General features: G+C 42.8%; 1 protein-coding gene across 4 annotated transcripts; it reads right to left on the reverse strand.

The window, feature by feature from the left end:
* Nucleotides 1–1,522: 1,522 nt before the first annotated feature.
* On the reverse strand, nt 1,523–27,105 carry LOC100617012 (zinc finger protein OZF-like). 4 transcript variants are annotated; one of them, XM_056821280.1, is made up of 5 exons: nt 26,793–27,105; nt 24,553–24,674; nt 18,142–18,268; nt 16,613–16,708; nt 1,523–6,442 (listed from the first exon to the last, which is right to left on the reverse strand). In XM_056821280.1, exons 2-5 carry the CDS (start codon nt 24,655–24,657, stop codon nt 5,088–5,090), a joined length of 1,683 nt encoding a protein of 560 aa, XP_056677258.1. In that variant the 5' UTR covers nt 24,658–24,674; nt 26,793–27,105; the 3' UTR covers nt 1,523–5,087. The 4 variants fall into 4 exon arrangements, with proteins under 4 accessions (XP_056677258.1, XP_056677257.1, XP_056677259.1 ...); XM_056821279.1 differs by lacking the exon at nt 26,793–27,105 and adding an exon at nt 26,544–26,650; XM_056821281.1 differs by lacking the exons at nt 16,613–16,708; nt 26,793–27,105 and adding an exon at nt 26,544–26,650.

Raw genomic sequence — 27,105 nt, forward strand, 5'->3', positions numbered from 1 at the left:
CTCTCCTTAAGTGACATTGACTGTAATACATTGAGTGTCACTGATTATGATATATAAATATACATTTGATTTTTAGAACATTTTTATAACTGCATGTACAATTGAATTTCCTGAGCACGTCATCAACATTTGAACTTTTTGATTTTCCATTACTGTAGATCCATTAATATGTCCATTAGCTCTAAATGTAATTCCCTGCCCAAAAGCCTTAGACTGTGGGAAACTGCCATTGGCTCTTTAATTATGGAAATTTGCTTTGTGAATATGCCTGATTCAAGGAAATAGAACAAAAAGTGAGAACGGCTTCCATCTACACAGTGCTAAAGAAGCACAGACTTAAAGTCAATAGTGCCAAAAGACCTAACAGGTAAAAAAGAAACCAATCCAGGTGGGATTGATAAATTTCTACACTAATACAAAAGGACTTGAACCAAGTGTGAGACTCAAGGTTGGAGCACTTAACATATTAAGCTACAGGACTCCTTTTACCACACTCCTTGCTCAATTCAAGTGCCTAACAAGTGGCTGTTCTGGTTCCCCTATCCCTGAGAAACAATGAAAGATCAGACCAAGTAATAAAAACCTATTCCCTTTTCCATCTTTTATGCTGTGGCAGTTGACTGTGGTCCTGGCATGATTGCTGCTATGGACTAATAGGATTTAAATAGCTTTAATCAGTTCATTAACTCATGGACCTATTATGATTTCTTTTCATTTAGAATTTTTTACATATAAGGTTTGAAATTGAATATTTAGAATTTTTATCCAGTAGTTATTTGGATTTTCGTGCTATTTTTCTTATGTCTTTGATGGGCAGTAATTTATATGCATCATGCCTTAGCCATGTATCCCTGTGAGATCTGAATGTTTCTTTATATCCTCTTAAGAGAATTATTAACCTCCTCAGCTCCTCAGGGAGGACTGATATTTTCATGACCTTTGATTTGAATTTGAGCCTAATTTGGAATGTGCAAATGGAAATTTGATACACGTGAATTATACTTACCCAACATCCTTTCAAGTTATATCATCACTTTGCATCCTGACTTTTTGAAGATAAATTTGGCTGAAACCCACGCTACAGGGCTTTATTGGTCTCTTCCTTGACAAAGCACTGCAGATGTGGGTCTCTAGCTCTGTGCTTTGATCACTCAGCTGAACAAATCATTTTCTCTCACTTGTTATTAAATCCTATAAAATTGAATACTTGGGTGTATATTCATTCTTTTTTACTCTCACAATAGTAATCAACCTCATGTAACCTTGAAAATTGAGGACACTTATTTATGATGATTGCCTCTTAGACACCTACTTCAGGGGGGATTGTATTTTAATTTAAAATCCAAGAATTTTGATTTTTTTTGTATGAGATTGTATTTTTATAAAAATCCAAGATTTTGATTTTGTTCGAGAAAAGATCTTCAAGAAAGAAGCTTGAAACTTCTAAATCCAGAGAATGAATTGTTGCAGAAAGATTCCAGAAAACCTACACTTCATCAAGAATGAACTTTGGATATGGTTGAACTGAACTTTGATTGAACATTTATTGTAAATGTACACATTTATGCCAAAAGGGACTGCCCCTAATTTGGCTTTCTGTCAAAGCACCCAGCAAAACATTGGTTTTGCTTTCTTTCTTTTCTATTTCCTCCCTCATTACTCTAATTTCTCTTAGAAAATTGAATATTGTGTATATCTATAGTTAGAAGTGTGTTTAGGACTACAAGATGATTATGTTAAATGATCAATGGGTAGACTAGTCTCCCATTGATCATCATGGGGGGATTGTGAACCTTAAATATTCCCAGACCCTACTTCATAAGATTGGATTAAGACCATTCCCCATTTGGGCAGTGAACTCTACTTAGATCAGAAATGTGAGACCTCTACTACACCCGTACTTAAGCCTGCTTTAGGGGAGAAAACTCCTTGCTGAACTTAATGATGAAAAGTACTTAAACCCATACTTAAGCCATGCCTATTTTTAGAACTAATACAAAGGGGTGCTAAGTACCTATAAAGGTCAGGCAGTTTGTGAATTTACAAGGAACAAAGAGGTGAGAACTTAGAGATTTTAGTCTACTCAGGTGTAGATTACTCAAAAGTTTAGTCTACTCAGGTGTGAATTCAGAATGGGCTGTCCTTTGGAAAACGTCTACTATGATTGGTAGATGGAAAAACTTAGGGGAGGTGACATAGGAGAAAATGCCCTTTAAAAAGAGACGAAAAGCTCTCTCTAAAAACAGTCAGCTGGGAAAAGGCTGCCTTGAAGGGTCTCTCTCGAGACTCGGGGACATTCAGATAGAGGATTGAGCTGGTGAAGTCAACTGAGATGGAGCTGGCCTGGTGTCACTAGAATCCTTGCTTGGACAGATCTTGTGGTGAGTGATTAAGGACTGACTGATCTTTTCTCTTAGGGCTTAGGTCTGGGTTGGTCAGGACTGGCCAGGGCCGGCTTATCCCTTTCTCATTATTTCCTTTTTTTCTCTCTTTCTATCTTTTTCTTTAATTCCTCATTTGTATTAATTAAAGTCTCTATAAAACCCAGCTGACTTGGGTATATTTGAATAATTGGGAATATTTTCCTGGCGACCACCTTATATATTGATTTGAAACAAGACACTGTAGTGAAACATATTTTCTGCGGTCACAATTTACATCTACTCTTATATGTACTACAACTCAAGTCTTTCACTATTTTAATCACCAGTTTATGGCCTTCAACAATTTTAAGTCTTACAAGCTTCCAAATCAGTGTTAAGTAAACCCGATTCCATGTGCAGTTCTATTTACTCCCTAAATATAGTAGGTGTATCCAGAGCAACTCTGAAGGTCCCAAAGTTTTCCTCTCAAATGGTGTCTGTGGTACCTCTATCAGTAGAACATTCTTTCCTTCTAATGCCTAGCTCCCCTATTAATCATAGAGGGAACTTTTATGTAAACTTAAGAATCATAATAACATGTGCTCAAGATGCTGCTGACACTAGAATTGCCTGAGGAATATTTGAATTTCCTCCCTGTACTACTTTTAGACAGAAGGTAGACAAACTTCACACCTTTGAAATACCAGCTGATATACTTGAATCTCTCTGGGCCACATCTTCCTATGTAGGCCTACTCAAATCAGTTGTTCCTGATCAAATCAAAACAAAAGGTGGCTCACCCTCCTTCCATTCTTCAATATCCCCTATCAAAAGAGGCAACTGATGGAAATACTATAGTGAAAAATTAATTGAATAACAGGTAACACCATGTAAAACTGAATACACCTATCTTGCCTGTTAAAAAGTCAAAATTAGATGTAAATAGAAAACCTGTCTATCAATTTGTACAAGATTTAAGGGCTGTAACAATCAAAACACCCTATGGTTTTAAGCCCCCCACAATTATCTCCTTTTCCCTAGCACTACCTCATATTTTATGGCAGATTTCTATTCAGGATTTTTCTGGATACCCATTTAAGGAGATTCCAGAAATGTATTTGCCTCCACTTGGAAAGGTCCCAAAGGGACATGGTGTTATTTTCCCCCAAGGGTGCTTTGAAAATCTCACTTTATTTTCTCGCATTTTAACACAAGATTTAAAAAGTTAGATTAAAGCAAAACACCTGATACATTTTGTAATTTTACTTGTGTCCCCACCAAATGCCACAACATGCCAAGAAAAAAGCAAATGTATTTTGGATCTATGTAAGGAAACAAGATCTCAGAGGCAAAAGTTCAGTGGTGTCTCCCCAAAGTGAAGTGTTATGGGCTCATTTTAGCTCCTGGTGCTCCTTTTATTTCCCCTAAGCTCATTGAGGATATTCAAAAGTTAAGCACACCCTCCACTAAGAAACAGATTAGTGTAAAGGATAATTTTAGCATTGTGACATAAACTATATTAATTATTGGCCGCCATGGATGTCCCAAATAACAACAAAAAAAAATTTACCCAAGTCAGTCTGGAAATGTATGGTGACTTACATTAATATGGTGGAAATAAATTTAAGAAGTGAGAAGGAAAAGGGTGTAGGATTTCTCCCACCTGGCTTATGCCAGACAGGAAGATTAGAAGCTCTAGAAGGCAAGGTTTTGGAGAGTAAAAGAGGAAGGAATCAGCCTGAACTCCAAGAGGGCTCAGCCAAGATGCCTGAATCTGAATTAGCTCAAGGGCAAACTCCCTGCCAAAAAACCAGATAAATAGCTGTCACAACGCCAAGATCTCAGAACACTTAGTACACTGCCAACCAGAAACACCTCTCCGGAAAAAGAGTGCAAAGAGAGGAAGTGACATGCCTTATATAGACGGTTTTACATCAGTTTCCTGCATCTCATCTGTACCAATGATAGTTTAGCTTGATGTAGGACAGCGCAGTTATCTGTCCTACAATTGTCCGCAGTTTCTGCACATCTGTTGAAGGCCATTTTCTCAGACACTTACTTAATCCTTGAGTATGATGCAGACATTCCTGACCTTATTAAACTAAGTAGGGTGAAGGGTAGAGTTCCCAAGACTTGATTCTGTTAGACCAAGTACCTCCTTTGTTACTAATCAGGAAATGGCTAAATCAGATCTTCTAAAGTACAGTCTGAGTAGGGTGGGGTAGTTTTAAAATTCACATTAGAGCAATTCTAGGACAAACAGGGTTTTGTAGACAGTGGATTCCTAGCTATGGATAATCCCCTAATAGAACTGACAAAAAACTCAACCACTTAGAATAGAGTCTGGCACATGTCAGATCTCTCTAAATTGGAACAGGATAAGTATCTGCCCCTGCTGTAGCCATCCCAAATTACAAAAAGGTATTAACTACAAGTGCACATAGAGGGGCATTCCTCTTCTCTATTGCTGCCTTTTCCTGCTGCCATTCTATCCACACTCAATGGTTTCCATCATGATTCTTGCCTCTGAGTCAAGTCGAGGCTCATGCCAGGCATGTTGCCCCAGACAGGAGAGGTTAAGTTCCCTTCATACAATAGCAAGACTGGAGCTACATATAAACATCTTTTCACAAAGCTTATATTTTTAAGGTTTTTCCCCAGTGTGGATTCTGATGCACAGCAAGATTGTTGCTACACCTGAATCTTTCCACAAAGCTTGTATTTTTAAAGTTTCCCTTCAGCGTGGATTCTCTGATGTCCAGCGAGACTTGAATTATGACTGAATTTCTTCCCACACTGCTTGCATTCATAAGGTTTCTCCCCAGTGTGGATCCTCTGATGAACAGTAAGATGGGAGCTCTGACTGAATGTCTTTCCACAGTGTCTGCATTTATAAGGTTTCTCTCCAGTGTGCATTCTTTGATGTCTACCAAGACTGGACCTCTGAATGAATGTCTTCCCACATTGATTGCACTTATAAGGTTTTTCACCAGTGTGGATTCTCTGATGTACAACAAGATTGTCACTCCACCTGAATGCCTTTCCACATTGCTTGCATTCAAAAAGTTTCTCAACAGTGTGAATCCTCTGATGAACAGCAAGAGCAGAGTTCTGACTGAACGTCTTTCCACACTGCTTGCATTCATAAGGTTTCACCTCAGTGTGGATACTTTGATGTACAGCAAGATTGGAGCTCCGACTGAATGTCTTTCCACACTGCTTGCATTCATAAGGTTTCCCCTCAGTGTGAATTTTCTGATGTACAGCAAGACTAGAGGTGTAACTGAATGTCTTTCCACACTGCTTGCATTCATAAGGTTTCTCTCCAGTGTGGATTCTCTGATGCCCAGCAAGACTGGACCTCTGAATGAATGTCTTTCCGCATTGCTTACATTTATAAGGTTTCTCCCCAGTGTGGATCCTCTGATGAACAGCAAGAGCAGAGTTTTGACTGAATGTTTTTCCACACTGCTTACATTCATAAGGTTTCTCCCCAGTGTGCATTCTCTGGTGAACAGCAAGACTGGAAGTCTGATTGAATGTCTTTCCACACTGCTTGCATTCATAAGGTTTTTCCCCAGTGTGGATTCTCTGATGTACAGCAAGATGGGAGGTACAAGTGAATGTCTTTCCACATTGATTACATTCATAAGGTTTCTCCCCAGTATGGATTCTCTGATGAACAGCAAGATGGGAACTACAAGTAAATGTCTTTCCACACTGCTTGCATTCATAAGGTTTCACCGCAATGTTCTTATGCACAGCAACATGGAAGCTCTGACTGAATATCTTTCCACATTGCTTGAATTCATAAGGCTTTTCCCCAATGTGGATCTTTTGATGTCCAGTAAGACTAGACCTATATGTAAAAGTCTTTCCGTTCTGATTATGTTCATTAGATTTTTCCTTGGTGTACATTCTTTGATGTTCAATATGAGATAAATTAGGAGGTGAAACACAGAATTCTTTTAAAGAAAAGTTATCAGGACCATCACTCATGAATCTTTGTAGGTCCATTTCTTCTACAGGAAGGCTCATTTCTGTTGGCTTCACCTTCATTTCAGGTCTAATCTTTCCTTCTAAAAGAAACAAACAGTAAAAATGTATTAGAATGTGTGCTCAGCACTACATTTACAACAATTCCCCTTTCCCTTCTGTGTATTGTATCATGACGCGGTTGGGGTTTTTAGTTTTGGTTTGCACAGTCCCGGCTCTTGGTTCCACATGGAGGTTGGGGAGCTCTCTCGGTTTCTCTAGCCTTTGACTTTCCCTTGGCTTCAAGTTAAATTTAATATTACTAAATATAATATGTGGAGATTTATTAATTTTACATTTTGCAATCTGGGAAACCTACGAAGGGACAAGAAATTGAGTTTTAACTGCTGGATTTCCTGCCCCAGCCACCCAAGCTGAGAGGCTGCAGTTGAGCTCTCTCTTCCCCCACTGACTTGAGCTGCTATCTGCCAGCAGCTTGCCCAAACCTCGTGCCCCTGCAACTTCTGCCACTCCTGCTCTGCATCTTGCTGCTTCCTGTTGCTGTACTTACCTCAGTGAGAGTTGGTGAGTAAAAGACTCCCTCCTCCTTGCCCAACCCAGCTCATAATTGGAATCCCTTTCTGTGCAGGGCAGCTGGTTGCCTCCTAATCTCTTCCAGGCTCTTTGCCTTGGCAGGTGCAGGGGGTCTTGGCCCTCTTTCATCCATAACAGGCTACCTAATTACTAGCTCTCGTCCTCCTTTACCCAAACTCCCAGTTCTCCAGAGCCAGTTTGCTTTTGGGAAAAATGCACACCCAAACACCACCCAGTTTTATAGTCATATCTTCCATTTTGGTTTCTAGCAGACCCGAACCACCCTACTCCAACCTCCACCCTAACCATGTCCAACCCCTCCCTGTTGTACTGATACCTGGACAACTAGAGATCAATATTGAACGCAAAAAAATTACAATTTTTGCTTTCTTTCCCCATCTCTTTTCTTGCTTAGCTGCAGTGGCTATTTTCTGCCAGCAGAAGGCAGCAATAAATACATGAACACGGATTTTAAAAAATTTTTTTATGAATAAAGATTCAACAAAATCATAAAAAAATTAAATTAAATAAACAAAATACCATTCCCCTTACCTGACACCCACACCAATTATAATTACCTTAAAATAATAAAAAAATTTTAATTCATATAAAATAACATGAATATATAAACATTAAAAATTGTCTTTTCCCCCTTTTCCTTTAATCTGTTTTTTTAAATTAAAATACTAAACAGCATAAATGCTACTTTGCACGAAAACCTTCTGTTTTTTTGTCCAATTAGGAACCTTAAAAGTTCCGGATTATCTTCTCCTTATGTTCCAAGGAAATTTTATTTTCCTGATCTTCTATGTTAAGACAAAAAGATGCTACCATACAAAAGGTTAAAGCTAAAATGCAGGCTGACATACAAACTCCATTGGACAGTTTCAAATACTTCTTACATGGTCTAATGAAAAATGCTGATCCCATTCAAAACAAGTGTGAATTTTGCAAGCCTATTCCTGAACCACTAATAGAGGACAATCCTATTTCTCCTGAAATAAAGACAGGAAACCCCTCTCTTATATCTTAGGTAGAGACTCTTCAATCTTATACTCTGCAATATTTCTCATGCTCTGCAACTCCTGGCTAACCTTACCTCCCCTGATCTTTCTTCCCAACACCCCATTTTCTCCTGTCCCTTCTCCCAACTCACAACCAATCACAGCCCCGAGGAAATCTCATCCTCCTACCATAACTGTTCCCACCAATGTTGCCTCAGTATCCCCTCAGTCGACTTCTAAAGAACCAGAACCATTGAATGATTCCTATGAATTCCTTTTCCCATTAAGGGAAGTGCCCAAAATAGGACACCATGGGAATGTGGTAACCCTAAGACACCATATACCTTTCATTCAAAATGTGAAAGGACTAAAATATAATGTTCCTCATTTTGGGGACAAGCCACTTATGTTAACAAAAAAGATGGACAACATATTTTATCAATGAAATTCATCTTATAAGGATGATGAAAATTTGCTCAACACTTTTCTTATAGAATGAGAAAAATTAGATACAATACACCTATCCTGCCTGTTAAAAAGCCAAAATTGGGACCTGATGGGAAGTATCAATTTGTCCACTATTTGAGAGCTGTGAACAATCACATTATAAACACCCTGTTGTCTCCAACATAAATACTATTATTTCTTCTATTCCTAGCATAGCAACACACTTTACAATAGTAGACTTGTGCTCATCTTTCTTTTCTATACCGATACATGAGAATTCCAGACATATCTTTGCTTTCATCTGGAAGGGTTTAAAGTGGACCTGGGCTCATTTGCCTCAGGGGTTCATGGGCAGTACGGGCAGTCTTACTTTATTTACACAATTTTTAACTGCTGATACAGATGTCAAAATATTTAAATATAGTCTTTTAATTCGGTATATGGATGATTTGCTCTTGGCTTCACCAAATGCTGAAGCATGCCAAGAGGATAACAAGCATCTCTTTTAAGAGCTACATAAGAGGCCACAAAGTCTCCAAAGACAAAGTTAAGTTGTGTCTTCCCAAGGTACAATATTTAGGCTTCAATTTAACTCTTGGATCCCGTTTAATTTCTCCTAAGCGTATTGAAATTATCCATAAGCGCTCTTACCATTAAAAAGCAATTGAGTGCAATTCTTGGATTTTTCAGCAATCCAATTCTCGGATATTCCCCCTTGTTATGGGGAAATCACTAAGCCCTTGTAGCACTCAAAAAAAAACTTGGTCCCTGAACATAAATTAGAAACAGAATTCCTAATAGCTCTTTCAAATTTAAAACAAGCTATCCTGTTGGCCCCTACTCTAGGCATCCCAAATTATGATAAACTGTTTGCCTTATGTCCATGAAAATAAAGGGGTTGCTTCAGGTGTTTTAACTCAAATTTTGGGACCTGCTCTACGTCTGGTAGTCTATTCTTCAGCCCAGCTTGACCCAGTAGCTTCAGGAGCACCACCATGCCTTAGAAGAGTAGCTGCCACAGCTTTATTAGTAACCAAACCTGCTGATCTAGTATTGGGATTCCCTCTGACCATAATGTGCCCCCATGAGGTTGCAGCATTATTATTAATACATAGGACACAGGCATTTACTGATCAAAGGATTACAAGATGAGAAACCCTATTGAATAATGAACATCACACTAAAACACTGTGGAGTTCTTAATCCTGCAACCTTGCTCCTTGATTTGCCAACTTCCAGAGAACCTTTACATGATTTTACATCTTTAGGATCCAGTGCTGGTAAACCTCATAATGATTTATCAGACACTCCCCTGGATGATTTGGATTTAATATTATTTACAGGTGGTTCTTCATTTATGAAGGACGGTGTGTGCTATACAGGAGCTGCGATAGTTACCTAATTTGATACTCTGGTCTGCTTCCTTACCCTCAAATGTAAGAAAACAGGGTGTAGAACTCACAGCTTTGAAACATGCCTGTATCATTGCAAAAGGGTCACAATTTAGATTCCCACTACACATTTGGCATATATCACACCGTTGGCATGCTATGGCTTCAGAGGGGATTCTTAACATCAGCTGGAAAATGCATTGCCAAGGCAAACTTTATTACTAAACTTATTTCTGCCATCTAGTTCACCTAAGTCATAGCTACTATTCACTGCTCTGCACACACATATGGCAATGAACCTTTCTTCAGAAGAAATAGCTAACCAGATATTGCAGCCAAACTAGAAGCTATAGAAGGATCTGAATTAATTATGTCACTAACAATTACTGATGATTTGGATCTATCCCTTTCCTATAAGTGGAAAAATAGAAGCACAATTTTAAAAACAAAACAGATTAATAAAGTATGGGTTTCATCAGATGGGAAACCCTTGCTTCCCAGAGATTTCTATAACCAAATTTGTCACTCCGTCCATAAACATGGTCATTTTGGCACCTAAGGAATTGTAGACTTTGTAAAAAGGGCATGGATCGCACCTGGAATGACTATAATTACCTCCAGAGTATGCATAGCTTGTCCTACCTGCCAGGCTTTTAATCAACACGCCTTTCATGGCAAAGCCTTTGGTGGATGTCCTCTCACACTCCATTTGAGGATATAAAATTTGATTTCCTCTCTATGCCAACAGCTGGACAGTATAAATTTTGTCTCCTCAGGTGATTAGCTGACCAGGTGGCCTGAAGCATTTCCTACTGCTCATGCAACAGTGCCTTTTGTTGCCAAAGTCCTTCTGAATGAAATTATTCCTCATTTTGGCATACTAGTACTTATTGATTCAGATAAAGGAACTCAATTTATTGATGCGGTCTTGTCTCAGATTTACTCATGTTTGAGGATCATTCCTAAATTTCATATGCCATATAATCCCCAGAGTTCCAGCTGAGTTGAAAGAATAAAGCACTTAAAACCATAATTGGCAGATTGTGCATGGGGACTCATTTGAAATAGCCTGAAATTCTACCTCTGACCCTATTTTATCTCAGATGGTGTGAATCTTAAAATTTCTCAGACTTGTGAATGTTAAAAATTCTCAGACTCTACCTTAGAACATTTGGTTAAGAATATTCCCCATTTTAAACAATGAAGGTATTTGATCAGGAATGTGAGAACTCTTAACATTACTCCACCCATACTTAAGCATACTTTAGGGGAAGATAAAGTTGTAAACTCCTTACTGAACAATGAAAAAGTACTTAACCCATACTTATAGTAAGGCAAAAGCCTTAAGCTAGGTCTATTTTTAGATCTAATACAAAAAGGTGCTAAGTACCTATGAAGGTCAGGCAACTTGCAAACTTGCAAGGGACAAGCTTAACAAAAGAGGTGTGAGGTTTTAGTTTACTCAGGTGTGAATTACTCAAAAGTTTAGTCTACTCAGGTATGAATTAAGAATGGTCAGTCCTGTGAAAACGTCTACTGTAATTGGTAGATGTGAGAACTTGGGGGGAGGTGGCATAGGAGAAAATTCTCTTTAAAAGGTCAGAAAGGCTTCTGAGAGGGTCAGCTTGTCAAAGCTGAACTGGAGGGCTTGGTGGCTGAACTTAATGGAGCTGAGGAGTTGAACTGGTGGGTCTCTCTGAACACTAGAGTTTTGCTTGGAAGGATCTTGTGGTGAGTTGATAAAAGACTGACTGATCTCTCTCCTAAGGCTTAAGCCTATGCTGGTTTAGCCCTTTTCTCATTATTTCCTCTTACTCACTGTCTCCCTTTCATTAATTCCTTAATTTGTATTAATTAAAATCTCCATAAAAACCCAGCTGACTTGGGTATTTCATATTTGGGAATTTTCCCATGGCGACCGCTATATTTTTTATTTGAAACGATATTTCCACAGTCACAGTTTAAGGCAACCACTCTTTTATCTGTAACAAAGCAGACCCAGAGGTGATTTAGACATCTCACCATCTGAGATTTTATTTGGACATCCACCTATTCAGGAACAACTATTTAACCCTGCCTATACCTCATTGCAAGGAGGGGATAAAACCATTGCTACATATATCAGACAATTGCAAGAACTCCATGACTCTGGAGCTGCTGTTCAGGCAGGTCCCAAAGACTTCTTACTTCATGATTTAAACCCAGGAGATAGTGTGTACATAAAGAATTTCAAACGTACCAGGTCAACTGAACCTCTTTATGACAGACCATTTCAAGTCCTCCTGACTACAACAGCCATAAAAATTGGAGAGGGACTCATGCTTTCACTTGTAGCCATGTAAAACAAGTACCTTCTGTTGATAATGAATTATTGCTTGTACTGATTGTATTTGACTAATGATTGTGATAAGATTTCTTTATTGCTGGATTTGTACTATTTTGTTGCACTTTATTTGGTTGATCCTTATACTTGAATGAATTTCCCTTGTAAGGCAACACATACTACCACCAAGAAGAAAATATGTATTAGTTACCTACATTGACCTGATGTGCCTTTTGTAACATTTTGTGCCTTTTTAAATTTTTTTTTCATTTTCTTGAATTTATTATTGCTTCATCTACCTTATTTGCACTCACATTGTTTTATCTACCTCATTTAAACTTACACTGTGGATCACAGTAAGTAAAAGAGGAAATGAATCTTACTTTTTAAAAAGTAGCCTCTATACTTTCCCTCTGTACTTGTGAATTATACACAATTTTAATATTTTTGTTTTCTTCCTACGTGTCCCATACAGTATTTTTTCTCATTTTTTGCCTCTGAAGCACGTCACCAATATTGAAAAGGTTTTTTAACTGTTTTTACTTTTTGTAATAGGATATCCTAAGATGTCTATTTGTCTAACATATAAAATCATACCCAAATAGCTTTGGACTATGGCAACCTGCCACTAGTTATTCAACTATTATGAGACGTTTGCTTGACGACTATGTCTAATCCAAGGAGAAATGGACCACAAAGGAGCACAGAACTTGACCTGCAAAGTGCCAAATGAGCACAAAAGGTAAAAGAAACCAAGCCAATTCTACAGGGATTGATGACATTCTGCACAAAAAAGACCAATGACTTGATCATGTGTGAAACTTGCGGGTGCGGCTGTTTAACATGTATTAAATGCAGGCCTTCCTTGTACCATACTCTATACCAAGCACATAACATCGATTGTTCTGGCTCCATTATCCCAGGAAGTAAAGGGTCAAACTGGGGGATTCTATTTTCCATTTGTCTCGAGATCTAGTGTTGTCTTCTATATTCTTTCACGATGTGGCAACTTACTGTAGTCTAGGCTGCTAAATTGAGCTAGTGAGCGATTGTCATTGCATGCTTATGATACATGGATCTCTACAAGACCCTGTTGTGATTTGTGATTCTTTTTCCTTCTTTCTAAAACTTTTCAAATATTTCTTATTTATATTCCATATTTCACTCAAAGTTTATTTTTTAATTTCTTTGGATTCCTTGATGGTTTTGAAAATTGATTCAGATGCCTTAAGACTCGACCATGTATCCCTATGTAATTCCTATTTACATCCCTGTATCCTCCTCAATAGAGAATGTAATATTATTTTTCTCAGGGGGAACTATGTTATTGTTGTGAACTTTAATTTCACAATGAATGTGAATGTGAATGTGAACTTTGAATTTTAGCCCAATTTAGAACAAGAGACAAACTCCCAGAATCCAGAAGATGAACTTTTGGAGAGGGTGCACCTATTATTGATTTTGTTCCTTTTATATTTTATTTTCCCCTTATCCCCAAATTATTGTAATTTCCCTTTAAAAAACTAACATTTGTATGTACCTCTAGTTCAAATTATAAGTTATGTTTTCATGAACCACAGGAGAGACTAGTCTCCCAAAGGATCACAAGGGAGTATGTATTCATTACAATGTGTGCCCAGGGCTGCATTTCTGACAATTTCCTTTACCCTTTCATGTATGTGAGTCATATCGTGGTGAGGGTTTGTCATTTTGGTTCTCAGAGACACAGATTTCAGTTCCTCTTGGAGGTGGGGAGCTCTCCTGGTTTCTGTAGCCTTTTACTTTCCCTTTGCTTCAAGATAAATTTAATAAATATTATTAAATATAATACTAGAAGTACTGAATATTAATTTTTAAATTTACAAAAACATATATTGACATATACACATACATAACTCTATCTCTTTTCCTAAACTGTTAGAACATAAACCACTTTATATCCTATTTCTTCAGATAAAAAAGTCTTCCAACATAAATGGTAACAACCTATCCTTTGAAAATGCCATTACCTCAAACCAAAAGAACAATTTAAATTACAAAGAATCTCCCATGTTGATCTCATTGATTCTCATTGGCAAATATGGGATTTTAGACAGGCTAGCTTTATTACATTCCTAACTCAGACCATGACTTCAGAAAGGCTGGATGAGTAACTTGACCCGAAATCCTGGCGGCTGAGACCAAATCCTGTGACTGAGCATGTTCTGTCCACAGTACTAGACTTCACTTTCAATGTTTATGCTTTTATTTTCATTGACTACACATTCAATCCTCTCTTCATAGGTATGACACCACTGGGTACACGGAGACTAAATAAATCTATTATTTCATCATTTAGCTTCTCTGTAAGCATTATGTAATTCTCTCTGTGATTGCTTTCTATCTCATTTTTTTTGTTAAGGATCTGAGATCAGATAAAGAAATTCAGTCTTTTTTTGCATTTATTCAAGACATAAACTATTTTGTTCTGTTCCCTAGTCCTTGAGAGTAGCCATTACCTTTCTTTAAATACCTCTTTTCACTAAAATTATATATTCTTCTCCTAAATACAATTAAAACAAAAATGTCCTTTTTCATATTTAAAAATATGTCTCATACAATAAGTTGAGACCATGATTCTCTTATAAGAAAGCAGGCAAGAAAGCTTGTACAATTCTCTTTCTATTTCCCACCTTATAGAGATAATGGCATTTTAATGATATTCTTCTTAAAAATCCCAATACAAGTGGTGGTGTATTCTCATTACACGGCAGAAACTTGCTATAACTTTTAACCCTGGGCAAATAACAGGAGGTCTGTTGGTCTCAGGCTCCTCAATAATAACATGGACATAATATCAAGTGACTCCTAGGGTTCCTATGAGGATCTAATGAGATAATGTTTGTAAAGTGGATAATACATATTAGGGGAAATAGGCAAATGGTTATGTTTATTTTTATCATTAGAATTTGGATTAGTTCCTCCTTGGATTGCTCTTCTCCTTAAACTGTCATTCTCTTCACTCCTCTAGTTCCTCATTTCCCTGAAGAATTAAATACATTTACATTCTGAAACTCTGTTCTCCCTGAATCATCTCAGAGTGAGATTCAGGATCTGTTGCTTCTTTCTAAACCACCTCTATATTTGGATTCTAAATTGTGAGCTCCAGGACAGCCCAGACTGGTGTTTCCCTTACTTTGTATGTTCAAGCCTTAGCATAGTCACTAGAACATATTTATTACTTAATACATGTTTACTGACTGGGCTCAGGGCTTATGTCAGGCCCAACCTCTACCAAGATCCTTGCATTCTGGTCTCTCTCCTGGAAAGCCTGGGCTGATGATTTAGGGAAAGCTTAGCCCTGGATCGCTTCTAAGTAAAGCAGTAGTCTTCACTCCTGTTTGTGAGCTGCAGGTCAATGGAAAGAAGGAAAATCAGGAAACTAGATGCCTGGCTCCACTCTACATTGAGACTCCCTGACCTCACCTGGATCCTCACCATGGCCAGGCAATACTATGATAATTCCCTCATGATTCCCTTTTGTGAATTTTAAAAGTCTCCATCTTGGTCTAGCACCCAAAAATTGTGCACACCCACAATACACGGGCATGTGCTAGTCAATGACAAATCAGAAATAACTAACTGCCCACCTGGGCTGTCCTAAGCCAAGCTAGAGCCAACCATTGGCATTTGTGAGACACAGGAAGTGAGGTAGGGAACAGCCTCTGGAATTCGCGCACTTCCTGTGGAGAGAGCTGGAGGGGAGTTGGTGTTAGGAGCTTGGAGAGGGAGGACGCCCGCAGACAGCTTTCCTTCAGATCGGTCACGTGAGTTAAGGACTGATTCTTTCCACCTGGGCCTTTGGGCCTAAAACTCCCCCTGCCTTGGTCAGAGGTTGAGTAGCCTCTTTCCCTTTTCTCTTCTCTCCTTCTCTCCCTAACCTTTTCCCTACTCCCAGTGTGATTAAACCTCCATAAACCTCATTCTGACTTGAGTGTTTCATTTTAGGAATTTCATAAGTAAATTCCTTGGCGGCCATTGTTAAATATTATATAAATCTTGTAGCCACATTTGTAACCATTACTATATTATAACCTTCTCCCAGAAGCCTTAAATTTCCACATTACACTTTGCCACCCAGCACAGCAGCCTACCAGATATTTCCCTGGTCTCTAGCTCTACAAGAGTGGCTTGCTTCCACTCCCTTCCTCACCTTCTGGGCTGAGAACTTTGCCTCATATTTCAAAGAACATGAACTGGATCTCTCTACAGAGCTCTTTTATCTTCCAAATCTACCCAGCTCAGCTGCCTCCTTTCCCTCTCTGCCCTCAGGATCACAGGGAAAGGTTATCTTACAGATGGGGAAAATAAGGATCAGGGGTTCAGTGACTTTCCAAGGGAGCCCTTGCTAAAACCTCTGAAAAAAGAATTCCAAGCTGGGCCTTCTTGCCCCCCAAATCTAACACGGACTTCACCAGAGCACACAGAACCCTCTGGTCATCTTGACTCTCCCACATCTCTTTTCCCCTCCCTCACCTGGGCAGCAGCTCCTCAGGCCATCTTGTTCAAGCATCCATGGGAATTCCCTCAGATCCAAATAAGAGATCACATCTTCTGGGGGAGTTGGAAGCCCTAGGCATGGAAAATCAGTCAGGGAAGAGGATGGAGAGAAGCTCGTCACTGAGTTATCTTTAGGGAACGGTTGGGGAGTCCAGTAACTCCACTCAGAGACTCTGTCCGTGAGATTCCCACAGGATTCTGACCCCACCCCCCCCAGGTTCTATAATGGAGGAGCCTAGGGTAGCATATGCCTGTTATCCTGCTGGGGAACCTCGAATGAACAGCATCCCCCTCTCCCCCATCATGTTCTGGTCCATTCTGGCAGAAACTCCTAAACTCCCACACTGGTTCCAAGGGTCACAGTTCTGGGTCAGTCTGAAGCCCCAGACACAGGGACCTAGAGGGATTAGCTTTTGTCCCATCACCCTGCCTGCTCCTCCCTCCCTGACACCTCTCTGAGCCTCAGGGACTCTTCTCTCAAGGAGTCTCTAACTCCTCTCCTGGGGAACTGAACAATTCTCCTTGGGCCCAATAATGTCTCTCAGCTCCATTCAACTTGAAAATCACAGAGGAGGGCAAGCAGGACCTGTGGAAGACTTAAGAGACCTCCTGGAGGAGTCTCTCCAGCACATAGGGTGGGGAGAGGAGGGTAGAGAAGGTTGGGGAACCAATTTGAAATCAGAACATTAGGTTCTAGGGTACTTTCTTCACAGAAGACTAGACTCAGTCTATAGTTTTCCATTATCTGGAAATGAGAGGCAGCAAGAAGGGGAGGGGGCAGAAAGGTCTCAGTTTACATTTTGCCACAAACAGCTCCTGTATGGGTGCCTCTGAACATGCCACTTAATAAAAACTATTTCCTAATCTGTAAAATGGAGATAATTGTGTCACTGAATTAGGAAGATGAAGGTGAGGAAGAAATGCCATATTACTGAAAAAATCCTCGGCAGAGCCCTGGAACAAGAGCAAGCTGTTATGAATGCTTCATCCCTTTCCTCCCTTCTTCACTGGGTCTACTGAAAGATTAGAGCAATAGGAAGGAAGACTAAGGACCAACCATCTCTTCTGGGGACATGAAGGTGCTGTAAGCTACAAGTTTATGTTGGTTAAAGAGATAAAGACCCCCAAAAGTAGATACACTCTAGAGGGGAAGAGAGTGGGAGGAAAACCCTCCTGAACAATTTTCAGAGATGGGTTTGCGAGACCCAATTCTGGGCCTGGGAGAGGCGAGAAGGAATCAGCTTTGAGATTCCATGTTTGAGATTCTCCAACACGCATTTGACCTTGGACTTCAAGAACACCAAAGGGAGCCCCCCACGGTCCCATTACACAATGCAAAGGACTTTTACAGGAGAACCAGGCAGGAGGAGGGCCTTGGCCCTAGGACTCGGCATACCAGCTATCATCCCTTCCTCATGATTTTGAACTCTTCCCAACCCTGCCTGCTGGTGACGGTGATATTCCCTGGGATGGCAGATTCAGGCAGCAGGGAGAGGGCTCCTTACCCACAGAGTGCAGGTTCCAGACATTCTCCAGCATAACCTCCTTGTACAGCTCCTTCTGGGGAGGTGACAAGAGGCGCCACTCCTCCCACGTGAACTCGACAGCCACATCCTGGAATGTCACCGCCTCCTAGAGTAGTCCAAGTCAGAGCACAGAGGACTGAAATCCACATCACAGTGAAGAGCCCACCTCAGGTCAGTTACAGGAGGAAACTGATCCACAGAGAAGGGAGGGACCCAAAGGTCCTGCCCTTTGTCAGTGTCAGAACCAGCACTAGAAACTAAGTCTTTAAGAGCCCAAAGGAGATTTAAGAAAAGCAGCTCTAGGATGCTCTGGAAGGAAGTCGAGGAGATTCTAGTGTGTGAAAGGAAATCTCTAGAGTGCTCCAGTGCAGCCGGGATCCCAGGGGCCCCAGTGCTTAGATGGAGGAGTCAGTCATGTGTCTGTGGCCCTGTTGCTATGTCTCAGGGCAGCATAACTAGCAGTAGGGTGTCTTAATACTCCAGGAGGAAGGTGATGTGGGCCCCCAAAAGGAGGATGGCACTGACACAGATCAGAAGGGGTCATATTGGAGAGATACTGTGAAAGTGAAACTGACAGGTCCTGGTGCTATATTGGATATGTGAGTAAGTGACAGCGAGGAGTCAAGGGGGGCTCCTTGGTTTTGAGCCCGAGGGATGAGGAGGATGCAGGTATAGAGAAGGTGGGGGTTCTGTCTGGGTGAGAGAAAACAATGTGTTTGGGACACACTGAGCTCAAGATGTTTGCTGGTCACCTAGTGTGAAATCCCTATAAAGAAATTTGAGATGAAAGACTGGAGGTCAGCAAAGAGATTGGGGCAAAAAAGGCAGATCTGAGACTCATCAGCAGAGAGATGGTGCTTCTATCCATGGTAGTTGATGAGATCCCCAAGTAAAGAAGTCCTGAAGAAGAGTAGAGGGCCAAAGACAGGGCTAGAGAAACTCCCATACCTAAACCCCACTGTTACAAGATCTAGAGGAGGAGTCAGCAGAGAAGACAGAGGATCGCAGATCAGAGGTAGGAGCTAAACCAGGAAAGAGAGAGAGCCATTTCCTAAAACCCTAGAGAGAAGAGAATATCAAGGAACAGAGAGTGAGCCAAAAGGAACAGAGGCTGTAGACAGGACTAAGAGAAGGAAAACTGAGGAGGTCTCTATCATCTCACAAAGAGAAGAGCATACAGAGGAGGAGGTAAGGAGGAGAAGGCAAAGCCTGAGAAGATGGAGAAAGGATAGAGGCCCTACCATGACCTGGAAGGGGGTTCCATGTTCTCATGGGTAAAGGGTGATGAGGACTCACACTGAAGCCAGAGAAACTTGGAACCTGCAGTCTACTTGATGATTGGGGGGGGGGGGGGGGGGGGCGCGGCAGCACAGGGTAACACAGCTACTTGGGGGGCAGGTCTCGTGTGACACTAGGAGGACTGAGAGAGCTTGACCCAGGGACTAGATTTCTAGGAAAATGTAGAACAAAATAAAGAGGTTAACTGTGACAAGTGAAAGATGATATGCCTGAGGAATCAAAGTTCTGCTCTTCTGAGCACATCAATTTATTAAAGCAAGGTATGCTAACTGCCTAACCAATAAGGACCAGGCCCTTTTCTGGGCTTGGGGTTGGACCTCAAAATCAGGGGGAAAGGGACTTATCTACCTTAAAAGAGATGAATTAAATAATGACAATGAATGCAAAGGAAATAATCCAATGTTGGGTCATCTGCTTTCTAACTGGAGAAAAGATTAGGAACTTGCCAAGTCAGGATGGGGAAGAGGGACAGAGGAACTTCCCTGAAAGGGGTCCCACTCCTTCCCAATATTTGTAAGCAATCAAAAGAACAAAAAAGCAATAACTGATTGATCAATATGGAACCAGATTGCAGATAAGATACACTGAATGTCTGAGACGTGCAATGAGGTAAAAATTCCTTCCATAAGTCTCAGAAATCTGACTGTGTTTCTGGTCAACCTAAGCTTGGGCTATAGCTGAGGGTCTCTAAACAGCAGGTACAGGCGGTCCAGTTTCCAAACCAGGTAGGAAGAGGTTCAAATAATGCAGTGTGGCTTTCTCCCAATTCTCTCCATTTAATACACATTCCTCACCAGACAGAATTTGGCCCAGGCACACTACTGAATGGAAGGGAACCAAGCCAGCTCCAGAAAAGAGCCACAAGATGGAGAATGTTTCCACAATTCACACCTTGGTGCCCCAAAGCCCTCACTTCCTTCCCAAGAGAGAATCAGCATAGTAGATAGTACAAGGTCTGCTTCTCCCAGCTTCTTCACACACCCTATAGGAAATGCTGATACCATACTTAATTGGAATACTGAGAACAGAGGTTTTCTGGAAATGGCAGCCATGGCAGCCTTGGCATTCCTCCTCAGAGAGGGGGAGCTCCACACTTCAGTCCACATAAATTTCTCTAGTGAAACCTCACAGGAAAGAATTCAGATTGAATAGAATTCTTAGGAGTATCAAATCCAAAAATATAATCCAGAAGGAAAAAAATATATAATTTCGCCCCTCATGCCATGAGAAAGAGGGTATCTGACAGGGCTAAATAAAATCATAACAAAATTCATTTGAGAAACACCAAAGATCAACCATAGCATAAACAATATGAAAAGAAGCCTGGATAACTGGGGAACAGCACTGCCAGAGCTCAGACCAGAACACAAGTTGGCAGTCATTCTAAACCTTGGGTACTGGTAAGAAAAGGAGATAAAGCAATGGGACAGATTAAGAAAATACCTCCTGGGGGCAGCTGGGTGGCTCAGTGGATTGAGAACCAGGCCTAGAGACGGGAGGTTCTAGGTTCAAATCTCGTCTCAGACTCCTCCCAGCTGTGTGACCCTGGGCAAGTCACTTGACCCCCATTGCCTAGCCCTTACCACTCTTCTGCCTTGGAGTCAATACACAGTATTGACTCCAAGACAGAAGGTAAGGGTTTAAAAAAAAAAGAAAGAAAGAAAATACCTCCTTTCAAGTGGCAAACAAGCAATTTGGGAGAAAATTCCTTATTTGGTAAAAACTGATAAGAAAATTGGAATGCAGCCTGGAAGGAAATGAGGCTCAGAGCATAAGCCTACACCACACTCTACTAGACATGGTTTAAGGAAATGTGACCTTAATATTAAATATCACACTATAAGAAGCTAGGAGAGAAACATCTCATACACATCTCACAGCTATAGGGAGATGTATGTAAAATATTTTATTTTCTCCCCAATTATAGGTAAAAACAATTTCCAATATTCATTTTTTAAATTAACTTCCAAATACTTTCCCTCCCTCCATTCCCCCTCCCTGAGAGAAGGAGCAACCTGATCTAGTCTTTACCTAAGCAACCATATAAAATATTTTTCCTTATTCGTCATTGTGTGGAAGAAATGTCAACCCAAAGAAAATGAAAGTAAGGGAAAAAGAGAAATATGTTTTGGTCTAAATTCAGAGTCCATCAGTTCTTTCTCTGGAAGCAGATGGTTTTTCTCATCACGAGTCCTTTGGGATTGTTTAACAACCCTGAATTATTGAGAAGAGTTGAGTCACTCACAGTTTCTGACTACACAATGTTGCTGTTATCCTATAAAATGTTCCTCTGCTTCTGCTCATACTTTGCATCGGTTCATGGGAGTCTTCCCAGGTTTCACTGAAATGAAGCTGCCAGTTATTCCTCATAACCCAACAGGGTTACACTACACCTTGTTTGGCCATTCCTCAATTAATGAATGTCCCTCCATTTCCAATTCTCTGCTACCACAAAAAGATTAGCTATATAAATATCTTTGTATAAATAAGTGCTTTCCCATCTGTTAGAGATCTCTAGGATACAAACTTAAATTGAAGGGTATGCACAGTTTGAAAGCCTTTTGGGGAAAGTTCCAAATGGCCCCCAAATGCTTAATAAATGGATGACAAATCCACAAACAATGCATGAGTGTCCCAGCTTTCACACATCTCTGAAGTTATCATTTTCTTTTTTCTGGCACCATGTCCAAATTGACAGGTGTCAAAGGGTACCTCAGAGGTGTTTTACTTTGCAGTTCAAGGACAAAAATGCTTAGCTGAACTTAAGATAGAGGCAATTACCACAAAAAATGGAAACATTTGAATCCTTAAAACAGAAAAACTTCTGCAAATAACCTTAACCTGTTTGCCTCAGTTTCCTCATCTATGAAATGATGAGAATATGAACATTTATCCTAGAGCATTATTACAGATTGCTGAAAGCAGATTTTCAGGAAAACATGAAGCACTCCAGTCTGTCTCTATCCCATTCTTTATCACTGAGGCACATGTCTTTGTGTTAAGGCCAGAATGTCTCTCTCAGGACCTGCCTAACCCTATCTGCACAGAAAAATCCGAGGTGTTACAGAAACTCATCCCTTTCTGTTCAGCCAGTTCTAAAAGAGTAGGACCACACCAGTGAGGAATACTACAGAACAGAGGAGGAATATACCCAGCTGCTGGCTCTGGTACAAACAGTTCTGCTCAAGAAAACTTGAAATTCCTCTTCTGAGAAAAAGGTTCCATTTCTGTGTGAGGGCCCATCCTAGGCTCACCCCAAACTCCTCAGACTCTCCCTGGATTAGGGAGCTCAGTAACAGAAGGCCAGTGGGGGAGGGAGGTGTCACACACACACAGGGGATCACTCTGGGGCCTCCCCAGCTGCCTGATTCTGCCTCTCACTGGCAAGGACCCTGACCATATACTGACCTTCCAGACTCCTCCTCTCCCCTCACACCTCCCTCCTCCTACTCCTCTGACCCAGGGACACTGGCCTCCTGGATGATCCTTGGCCAAGACCTTTCATGGTCTGATTCTGGGCTTTTCCAGGGGCTTTCTGTGTCCCCAGAGGGAATGTTCTTCCTCCTGCCTCTTGTTATTGGAGGGTTAAAAGAAGGGTTCAAACTCGCTATATATGGTTTATTTAGCTAAAAAAGGAAGGGAGTGGGGAATCAGGGAATAACTCTTAGCCCAAACAGAGAATAAAATCCTTATAAATTACTATAACTATATTAAACTAAAACTTACATTAGTAATTAAGGTTAGGAGTTTTGGTAAGAACAGGGACAAGGGCCAAAGTTAATCTCACACACTGGCGCCCTTTGGGTCAAGCAAAAGTCTCAGGATGAAGAGTGCTCTGCAGGTCCTCACAGGATTCAGGAGGGAATGAAGATTAACACACACACTGTCCACCAGTGTGAGGTAATCACTCACTCAACCACTCATTCAAGATTAGTGGTTCTCAACCTCTCAATTTGTAGCAATGAGAATACATAATGCACATTCCGAATCATAACTGTTGCAAAATTACAGTTTTGAAGTAGCCACCAAAATAATTTTTTGGTTTGGGGTCACCACAACATGAGGAACTGTATTGCGGGGTCCCGGCATTGGAAAGGTTGAGAACCACTGTTCACTATGGTCCAATTTCCTGGCAGCTTCAGTCTTTTCCCATCAGAGAGATACAACTCTACTTCCTCTCAGTCTTCTTCCCAGAGAGACAACTGTCAGTCTCAATTGCCTCTGTGTTCAGTTCCTCACCTCCTGAGAGCTCTGGAATGTTGACCCAGTCTTTGGAATCTTTTGCTTGCCTTTAGCAAAAGCTAATCCTTACAACACTCTGGCCTTGAAGCTTCTTTCCAGTCTCAGCTGAATCCTCCCGTCGGGAATCAATGGTCTTCCCAGAATCTTAGTCTTCCTTCCCACAATGCCTCCTTCCTTCCAGGCCCCACAGAGCTGGTTTGGACAAGGCTAATGAGGGGTCTTCTTGGTCAGATTGGGGGAGGGGAGGGGGGTCTGGAGGGCAGTCAATGACTTCTGCTTTCCTTTGGGCTGAGCAGTGCCAGGCACACACCTGGGTGTTCCTCCACACTGGCTGACTTGGACTAAGAAATAGGAAAGAGGAAGGAGCCAGAGAGACCCAGGAAGACTCAAGGACTTGAGGCAGAAGCCAGTGAACAGCACCAGGGGACAATGTCTTCCCTGAGGATGGCACAGACCAGGGTTAGGGTTAGATTCAAGAGGGAACAGGTGAAAAGAAGCAGACTAAGAGGGTGTGAGTGTCACCAGGCAAGCAGAGAACAAACACAGGATCCCTAGACAGGGAAGCAGGAGTCAATGGTCATCCTCAGCGCTCGCTTGTGCCCAGCGAAAAATCTGACATGAGAGGCAGAGCCTGGGGGAAGCTCTTGAAGTCTGAGCTGTCCAAGGGCCCAGGAATCACTCGAAAAACTGAGAAGAAAGCCGGGAAGAGCTATTCCTCCTACCTGGAATGTGGGGGCAGAAATGGCCCAGCAGGAAGGAGGGAGCAGCCTTCCAGCCAATCTTGTGTCAGAGCCAGGGAAGGGCCTCCCAGGCTGATGGGGCTCCCTTCTGGGGCTGGAATGCACTTACCTGGGCTGGGAGTCTGTCCCTCTCAAAGGTCATCCCTGGCACTCCAGGCTCCCTGTAGAGGCAGCAAAGTAGCCCCAGTGAGTCCATCTGGTGAAGCTCCTCCATCTTTTCTGGCCTTGATTCTGTAAGGGTTAAATGAGGAGTTTTCACAAAATAAGAGAAAAGCTTTTAATCATTTCAGTTGTCATGAGAATAGAGTAGAGCTGTAAATTCATATTATCCCTTTAAGTCAGAGGAAAGAAAACTTCTAGCAGAGGTTCTCCCAGAGGGCTGGCTCTGAGGGCAGCACAGAGGAACCTCTAAGCAGGAGCTGGGGGTCAGGACACCTGGGTCAGGACAGCCTGGCCTCCTAGACTGGCCCTTCTCTCCCTCCAGACCTCTCCCCCAACTCTAGACTCCAGCCCAGGGTTGGGGTTCTCCTGGGCCACCACCATGCTGGGCAGGAGAGAGATCCCTCCCCCTGCAGCCAGCCCCTCCTTCCCTCCTCCACCATCCTAGGGACCCTCCCCCTGTCCTCATCCCAGACTGCCTAGATACAGCCTGAGGGAGGTGGGGGCAGCAGAGAGCTCCTGGGGGAGAGCAGAGCCCCATGGAGGAATGGGGGGACTGAGGGAATATGAGGCCCACAAGGAGGGGTCATCTGGGGGTGGGGGTGTTTGAGAATCAGGCAGGTGAAGGAGTGGGTCAGTGTGGGTGGGGGGAGGAGGAAAAAGAGGAGAACCAGGAACTGAGGCTGGATGTGGCCAAAGTAGGCCCACTCTGACAAGAAACTGGCCCAAAGCCAAAGCCCTGCTCTCCAGGAAGGGGGGAGGGGCTGTAGGAGGATCACCTGAGAGCTTTCCCATCCCAGAAGTCCTCAAGTGCCTTCCAGAGGCCCCATAGTAGAGAGGGACGGTCATGGGGGTCCCTCCCAGTACTCCAAGGGGAGCCCAGCCAGCCTCCAGAGAGAGATCCTCCAGTCAGGAAGCCCTTCCAGGGGGCCAGGACAGGCTCAGGATTCAAAGACAAAAGGGGAGCAGCCAAGAGCACAGGAAGAGCCTGAGGCCAGACTGGAACCCAGGTCCACCTCAGAGCACTCTACAGGCCCAGGTGGGACTCCTTTTGCCAGAGGTCAGTCCACCCCGTAGGGAAGACCCTCCTCCTTCCTCAGCCCCCCATCCCTTCCTGGGCCTCTGCTGGCCTCCTGGGCTCTTTTCCCCCTTCCTGCCAGCCTCCATTCAGCCCTGGAGGAAATCTTCCATGATGCTCTTCAGCACTCCCAGCCCTAATGGCCCCATTCCCCTCCTCCCTGCCACCCCCTCTGCCCTGGGTCACACCAGCCTCCAGGGGCGTCTATGTACAGCACTGGCCAGGAGCATCTTCTCTGGCTGTCCTCCATGAGGGGGTCACAGGCTCTCCCTCCTCAGCTACGACCACTGCCCGACCAGGCTTCCCTACACTCCAAATGACAATCTCGCCTCCTCCAGGAAGGCCTCCTGAACTCCTCTTCACCCTCCGCCCTCTCTCTGGTGATTACTGACCATCTAGCCAGAATGGAGGTGCCTGGGGTGAAGGGGAGGCCGGGGAGGAGCTGTGGGGTCTGGGGCCCAGATACTGGGAGGCAGGACTCCTGGGTCCTTAAAGGGTGAGGTAAAACTGCATCCAACACACACACACACACACACACACACACACAGAGTTCCCAGCAGAAAATTAGCAACCTGGTGCAGCCCGTCCCGCTCCGCTCCAGCCCCAGCTGGCCCCGCCCAGCTGCAGAGTTTCACGACGCTGGGGGAGGGGAGGGGGTCTCCGCTTTAGGGGAGATCCAGAAATTGGACTCCAGGAGACACAGGCGAGAGGTGTGTTTGCCCCAGGGGGACACGTAAAAGGGAGGATTCGAACTCAGTCACGCTCTCTGCCGCCCGCCCTCCCCCAAGCTCCTCTCTCTCTCTCTGGCCCCTCCCCATTTGGCCCCCCTTTCCCGCTGGCCCCCGCCACTACTTCATCATTACCGAGGCTTCAGGCACGGGCCGGAGGGAGTTCCAGGGCCGGCTAAGAAGCCGAGGCGGGAAAAGCTTTGGAAGTGGCGGAGGAGGCGGAAACCCGGTACGAACTTAACTTCCCGTTTCCGGTAGGCCTCTGCTCAGCCCCTTCCGAGGCTAGATTGCCCCGCCCTATCCCCTAGGCTGGCCCTCCTCCTCTCCCCTCCTTGCGAGCCTCCCGGGTGAGCCCCGCCTCCCTCCCCATTCATTCTTACACACCTATGGTGGGCCCGACAAGACCCCGCCGCCGCCCCTCCCCTGCGGGTCGGAGGGCTGGTGGTGCCTGCGCTCGCCCAGCTCAGTTTAAGGCGCTCCGGTCTCCTGGCTTTCGGGAAAAAAGAAAAGGGTCCCGGGGCACCAGGCGTCCTCAGTTCCGAGCTCCTTTTGGTCAGAAGACAAGGTGGGGGGAGGGGCAGGGACATCCTCGTCTCCTCCCCCAGCGCTTCTAGGAAAGAAATGTGGGCGTGGCCTGGTTCCGCACAACCTGCAGAGTCAGGTTGAGACAATAGCCACAGGCAGAAGAAAGAATGAC

Source organism: Monodelphis domestica, chromosome 3, assembly GCF_027887165.1.
Source record: "Monodelphis domestica isolate mMonDom1 chromosome 3, mMonDom1.pri, whole genome shotgun sequence".
Taxonomy (NCBI): domain Eukaryota; kingdom Metazoa; phylum Chordata; class Mammalia; order Didelphimorphia; family Didelphidae; genus Monodelphis; species Monodelphis domestica.